Source organism: Diospyros lotus, chromosome 14, assembly GCF_014633365.1.
Source record: "Diospyros lotus cultivar Yz01 chromosome 14, ASM1463336v1, whole genome shotgun sequence".
In the NCBI taxonomy this organism is placed as follows: Eukaryota; Viridiplantae; Streptophyta; class Magnoliopsida; order Ericales; family Ebenaceae; genus Diospyros; species Diospyros lotus.
Window position 1 is genome coordinate 24,072,744 of NC_068351.1, and position 7,362 is coordinate 24,080,105.

At 43.4% G+C, this 7,362-nt stretch overlaps 1 protein-coding gene across 1 annotated transcript; it reads right to left on the reverse strand.

Annotated features, from left to right (window-relative positions):
- Positions 1 to 3,810: 3,810 nt before the first annotated feature.
- LOC127790952 (uncharacterized) lies at positions 3,811 to 5,355 on the reverse strand. Its single transcript, XM_052320688.1, has one exon. It carries the CDS (start codon positions 5,353 to 5,355, stop codon positions 3,811 to 3,813), a length of 1,545 nt encoding a protein of 514 aa, XP_052176648.1.
- Positions 5,356 to 7,362: the final 2,007 nt, after the last annotated feature.

The following is a 7,362-nucleotide window of genomic DNA, read 5'->3' on the forward strand; positions in this document are numbered from 1 at the left end:
GTATAGGAGGAATTTCTGGCCAACTTCGAACTCTTTCTTGATGATGAATTTGTCATGAGCAGCCTTAGTTTTTTCCTTGTAAATTCTGGAGTTCTCGTATGCTTCCAATCTCAATTCCTCAAGCTCTTGCAATTGAAGCTTTCGTTGGGAACCAGCCTCTGTCATATTCATGTTGCATTGCTTTACCGCCCAATAGGCCTTATGCTCGATCTCTACCGGCAGATGACATGCTTTTCCAAAGACCAGTCGATATGGGGACATGCCAATAGGAGTCTTGTAGGCCGTGCGGTAGGCCCAAAGTGCATCTTCCAACCTTTTGCTCGAGTCTTTCCTGTTGGGCTGGACTGTCTTCTCTAGAATATGCTTGATCTCTCTGTTTGAAACCTCAGCCTGCCCATTGGTCTGTGGATGGTAGGGCGTCGCCACTTTATGTAAAACTCCATACTTTCGAAGCATGGATTGCATCGTTCTGTTACAGAAGTGGGATCCTTGATCACTGATGATGGCCTTGGGAATGCCAAACCTGCAGAAAATATGAGATCTAACAAAATCTGCAACCACAGAAGAATCATTAGTCCTGGTGGCTCTAGCTTCCACCCATTTCGAAACATAATCCACAGCCAAAAGAATGTACACAAAACCAAAGGAGACAGGAAAAGGACCCATGAAATCAATGCCCCAAACATCAAAGATCTCACAAAATAGTAAGGGTTGCTGAGGCATTTCATTCCTACGTGATATTGATCCTGTGTGCTGGCAACGTGTGCAATTCTTACAAAATGTATGAGCATCTCGAAAAAGGGATGGCCAATATAAACCTGAGTCTAGGACCTTTCTAGCTGTGCGTTGAGGACCAAAGTGACCACCACATGCAAGTGAATGACAGAAATGCAAGACTGAAGAAAACTCAATATCGGGCACACATCTCCTAAGGACTTGGTCACTACACATGCGCCATAGATATGGATCATCCCATACATAGTACTTGGCCTGACTTTTAAATTTACTTAGCTGATCTCTCTAAAGATGGGCAGGGATATCAGATGCAGCTAGAAAATTAACAATGTCAGCATACCAGGGCTCAGTACCATGCAAGTGATAGAGTAACTCATCTGGGAAGTCATCTCTGATAGGCTGACAGTCCATGGTAGTGGCATCTGAAGAGGAAGGAAGCCTGCTCAAATGATCAGCCACAAGATTCTCAGCTCCACTCTTATCTTTGATCTCAACATTGAACTCTTGAAGCAGGAGCATCCACCGTATCAACCTGGGTTTGGCATCGTGCTTCTTCAAGAGATATTTCAAAGCTGCATGATTAGAAAACACGATAACATTAGAACCCAGGAGATAAGAGCGAAATTTATCTAAAGCAAACACAATGGCAAGAAGCTCCTTTTCAGTAGTGGTGTAGTTTGCTTGGGCGTTGTCCAGAGTGCGCGAGGCATAAGCAATGACGTGTGACTTCTTCTCCACTCGTTGTGAAAGGACGGCACCAACTGCATAATTGGAAGCATCACACATGAGCTCGAATGGCAAGTCCCAGTTGGGTGGCTGGATGATGGGTGGAGAAGTCAAGCGCCTCTTGAGCTCCTTAAAGGCCATCTTGCAAGACTCATCAAATTTGAATTCCACATCCTTCTGAAGCAGGTTGGACATTGGAAGGGCAATCTTACTGAAGTCTTGGATGAATCTCCTGTAGAATCCTGCATGTCCAAGGAAAGAACGTACCTCCCGCACAGACGCGGGGTAAGGCAAAGAAGAAATGATATCGACCTTGGACTTATCAACCTCTATACCTCTCTTGGACACAACATGACCCAAAACAATCCCCTGCTCAACCATGAAATGACATTTTTCAAAATTTAGGACAAGATTCTTCTCAACACATCTCTCTAAGACTCTACCCAAACTGATCAGACACTCATCAAAGGAGGTTCCATAGACGGAAAAATCATCCATGAAAACTTCCATGCAATGCTCAAGTAAATCTGAAAATATACTCACCATGCATCGCTGGAACGTACCTGGGGCATTACATAGACCAAATGGCATCCTCCGGTATGCAAAAGTGCCAAAGGGGCAGGTGAAGGTGGTCTTCTCCTGATCCTCCGGTGCTATGCAAATCTGAAAATAACCAGAGAAACCATCAAGGAAGCAGTAATGGGACTTTCCAGCTAACCTCTCTAGCATCTGATCAATGAATGGGAGTGGGAAATGATCCTTCCTGGTAGCTTGGTTGAGCCTCCTATAGTCAATGCAGACTCTCCAGCTGTTCTGCACTCGCATGGGTACTAGCTCATTCCTCTCATTGGCTACCACTGTGAATCCTGTCTTCTTCGGAACTACCTGCACTGGACTCACCCATTTGCTGTCAGAGATAGGATAAATAATGCCAGCCGAAAGTAGTTTACTTACCTCTTTCTTGACCACATCTAGAATGGTGGGATTGAGTCTCCTTTGGGGCTGTCTCACTGGTCGAGCTCCTTCCTCTAAATGAATCCTGTGCATGCATAAGGAAGGGGATATACCAGGAATGTCTGCAAGTGACCAACCTATGGCTCTCTTATGTTGCTTCAACAGATTCAGCAACTTCTCCTCTTGGTCAGGCTGAAGGTTGTCGACGATGATCACGGGTAGCTTGTCTCCATCCGCCAAGTAGGCGTACTTCAGATTCTCGGGTAGGGGCTTACACTCCAAGGTGGGTGGCTGTTGAATTGAAGGCACCAGTCTGCTTATGTTGCCACCTACCTGCACTACATTCTCAACAACAGAAACTTCCTCTATGGGAGGCACATGAGAATCGGATATAGTATGAGAAGGTGCACTCTCAACAATACTCAAAAACTCATCTATTTCAGAACAAACACTACACTTACTGAGTCTGTCATGAGACTGAGGGCAATGCATATCATCAGTAAAATCATGGATGGTGGGGAATCCAGACTCAAGACTATACAACTCAACACATGCTTTCTCCACCATTAAGTCAATAAAGTTAACATGCAAGGCAGAATGATCTTCTAAGGGATACTTCATGGCATCAATGATATTGAATTGAATTGTTTTACCAGCGAACTCCATAGATAAAGTACCCTCATGCACATTAATTATTGTCCTTGCAGTTTTCAAGAAAGGTCTACCTAGAATGAGTGGTGCGTGTCCGGGTGTGCGGTCATCCTCCATATTCAAAACATAGAACTCAGCAGGGAATATGAAATCCTTTACCTTTACTAATACATCCTCTAATACTCCCTCAGGGTATGCTGTGCTCCTATTTGCCAATTGGACCACCACTCCTGTAGATGTCAATGTGCCTGCACCTGCCTGCAAAGAAGAATACACAGATTTAGGCATCACATTAATAGAGGCTCCTAAATCCAACATAGCATTATGAAATTGCAAATTTCCAATAGTGCAAGGAATGGTGAAAGTCCCTGGATCTTTGCATTTCTGAGGCATGGCAGGTTGAATCAATGCTGACAGATTTCTTCCCAAGTTGATTTTTTCATTTCCTTTCAGTTTCCTTTTGTGGGTGCACAAGTCTTTGAGAAACTTGGCATACTTGGGAATCTGTCTGATGGCCTCCAAGAGTGGTATGTTCACCTCAACTTTTCTGAAAGTCTCCATGATCTCCTTGTCCAACTCAGCTTCTGCCCTCTTTTTATTTTGAGTGGCTCGGTGAGGAAATGGCAGTGGATGGTTGTGAGAAGTCTCTCCTCTATCTTGATCAATGGTGGTGGGCTGCTTATCCTTTTGAATGGGAGGAGGCTAATCTTCTTTTTGTCTTTCTTGTTGCTGCCCAAATTCTGGTTATGGAGAGGGTGGGCTGCTTAACTCTTTGCCACTGCGGAGAACGATAGCACTTACATTGCCCCTTGGATTCGAAACTGGCTGTGAAGGCAACTGACCCGAACCTTGACTCTGTAGCTCACTGATGTTGGTTTCCAGTTGTCCAATCTGTGTCTCCAAATTTTGTATGGCAGTGTCGGTCCTTTGCTGAAACTGGAGATTGTTGGCAACGAGCTGCTTCATGATATCTTCCAAGTTTGATTCGGATTTAGGAGCTGGTTGGGGTTGCTGCATTGATTGACTTGGTCTTTGTGCATTGAATCTGTGCTGCTGAGGTTGCTGTTGCTGTGGCTGGAATGGCTGGTTGGAAGGACCTCCATACCTCAAATTCGGATGATCTCTCCACCCTGGATTATAGGTGGCAGCATATGGATCATATCTTTGTTGCTGTGGCTGCTGATGCTGTGGCTGGAAGGGTCTTCCTGGAAAAATGCCAGCACAAGCTTCTGTATTCTCTTGCAGTTGAGGACATTGGTCAGTACCATGGGAGGATAATGAGCAAATACCACATACCTGCTGAGATTTGGACTGTCCTTTATCAAGGGCTAGCTGTCTGACCATGGAGGCCAATTCCTCCAGTTTGTTCTCTATCCTCTGTTGGTCATTGATGGCAGCAACACCAATCTCATTGGCTTGTCTCATGGGAGTGGCTGACCTGGTACCAAACTGTTGGGCATTCTGTGCCATCTTGGAGATTAGCTCCTGAGCAGCTACTGGTGTCTTTTCAGAGAGGGCTCCTCCACTAGCTGCATCCACCAAATACCTATCCATTGGAGTAAGACCTTCATAGAAGTATTGGACCAGCAGCTGGTCACTGATTTGATGGTGTGGACAACTAGAACAGAGTTTCTTGAATCGCTCCCAATACTCATGTAATGTCTCCCCATGATTCTGCCTTATGCCACAAATTTCTTTTCGAATGGCGGCTGTTCGGGATGCTAGAAAGAACTTCTCCAAAAAGATCCTTTTTAGCCCATCCCAACTTGTGATGGCAGCAGGTGGTAGGTAGTATAACCAATCCTTTGCAGCTCCATCCAATGAAAATGGGAAGGCCCTAAGTTTGATCTGCTCCTCATCAACTCCTTGTGGCCTCATTGTGGAGCAGACAACATGGAATTCTTTGAGGTGCTTGTGCGGATCTTCACCTGCAAGGCCATGAAACTTGGGCAGCAAATGGATTAGCCCAGATTTCAATTCAAAGGTTGCATCCAATTGGGGATATTGAATGCATAAAGACTGGTAGTGCACATCAGGGGCAGCCAATTCTCTAATGGTTCTACCATCCAAATGACCATGATTTACATTATTTCCATTCCCATTACCCGCCATTGTGTTTGAGTCAGGGGTAGGTATAGAAACAAAAGGAATATCAGATGCAGTGGCAGAAGAGGCAGGAGGATTCTCAGGTATCCGAAGCTCTAACTCTCTAGCCTTCCTTTGCTTCCTAAAGGTCCTTTCTATTTCAAGGTCTAGGTCAATTGGTATGCCCTTAGAGGACCTGGTCATGCACTAAAGATCAGCACAAAAACACACTCAAAATGACTCACAAAAAACAGCACACAAACTGGCCTATGCACACCAAAAACTGAAAAACACAAAAAAAACACACAAACACAAAAACACTAAAACAGGTCAAACAAGAAGCCCTTAGATGATTTTTTTTATGCAATTTTTTACAAAATTCCACCACTAAAACACTGAGGGACCTAAAAACACTAAAAACCACACAAAATTAGCCACTAAGAAACACAAAATGGACCAAAAAGTGGTCTAAACTGCTGAATTTGGCTATGTCTTGCACTTGGATGCAGCTTGCTGGTCTCACTACAAAACAGAGAATAAGAGTTTTCTATCAGCAGTTATTCCTAAAGGCATGTTCACTTCTTGATTTGTGGCATAAACTTGGTACGTGGCGTTGTATCTAGCAGTGCCGAGTATGGTTAACTCGCTTTGGACCGGTAGCCCGCAACCAACTAGTTTCCAACCTATATACCAAGTAGCAACCACAATATCTGCTATTAGATTATCAAGGAATATATATATATAATTTTTTTTGAATCAGTCTTCTTTTGACAGAAACGAGATTGGTTCCCCGGCAACGGCGCCAAAATCTGATCGGGGCTGTCGAACACCAATAGATTAGTTGAATAAGAATTTTGATTTGCAGCAAGGGTGCAACCCTAAGTCGTCTCCCAACGAACCTCAAGCGTATCTGTTAAAACAAGGCTAAACGGGGGGGGGAGAGTTTTTGATAAAAAACAGAAAACTAAACAAGCAAGAACACAAGAAATCAAGATGCAATCAATTGCAAACCAACCTTCTATCCCAATTTTCATCGCCTTCTCAATAAACCATTTGTTTAGTTTCAATTCTCAAATCAAAAACCAGAATAATCCTTTAACAACCGCCAAAGATTGGAAAGAAAACCAATAAACAGATTTCAGAAACCTCTTAGTTCGATTTATCAGTTTTGATTCCCCTTATTGCACAGATTCGAGACTGATTGTTCTTGCTTCTAGTTAAAGCCTCAACCGAGCACAAAAACCTTGGATTCTCAAACAAAGACAATGCATGCATTCATCCAACCGGCATCAACACATACACAGATTTAAGAGAGAACAGAAACAAGAGAACAACAAAGTTAAAACTAAAAAATGATTTCCATTAAAACCAAAGACTCAAACCGGGAACAAGGATGGTATTGCAACTGATTATAGAACCTTAGCCCTCCATCTTGACAAGAACAATTGGGAGAATGAAAGCTGGCTACTGTTCACGCCCTCTCCAAGAATGCTCTCCAAATCGGCCACTTAAGGTGCTTAAGTAGAGCTTAAGGAGGAAACCCTAGGTTACTGCCACTTCACAGCCGATTTCGGATAGGTTAGCGTGCGTTATGGGCTTCGGCCTCTTCATAAGAATTGTAGATCAGGAAGATTAGATGAATTTGGGCTTTTGAATCACTTGATTTGGATATCGGACGCCCAAGATATGGCCCTTTTAAGGAATCAGCATCTGTGCAGCTTTCCTAATTTGACCCAACTTCCTAGCCCCGAGTTTGAAGTGCTGTTTGAAGGCCCAAACGAACTCGGATTTGGACAAACCATACCATTACAGAAATCCCTAGAAGTCCTCTACAATATCTCTGAAGACATCATCTTCATTCTGGAACTTTATCTTGGCCAAAATACTGAAGGAAGTGCAGGAGGTTAAATCTGCTAAAATTGCCCTTACTTCTCTTTCTCCAATTTCCAAGATATCTCATTGCCATCAAGACGTTTCATGCCCCATATCATGCTCCCATATCCCATAAACCTGGAAAAATAAAGTAAAATAGTGTGAAGCCAATTTCTATAAAATAAAACCAAGATGAATAAAAAGGACACAACTAATGTGCAAAAAAAAGACTAAATTTGAGGGCTAAATAATATGAGAATATGTGTTCTATCAACGCGCCACACTCCACTTGCACCCACGCGCAGGGCGCGTGACAAGGGAAAAATTGGTATTTCTTCT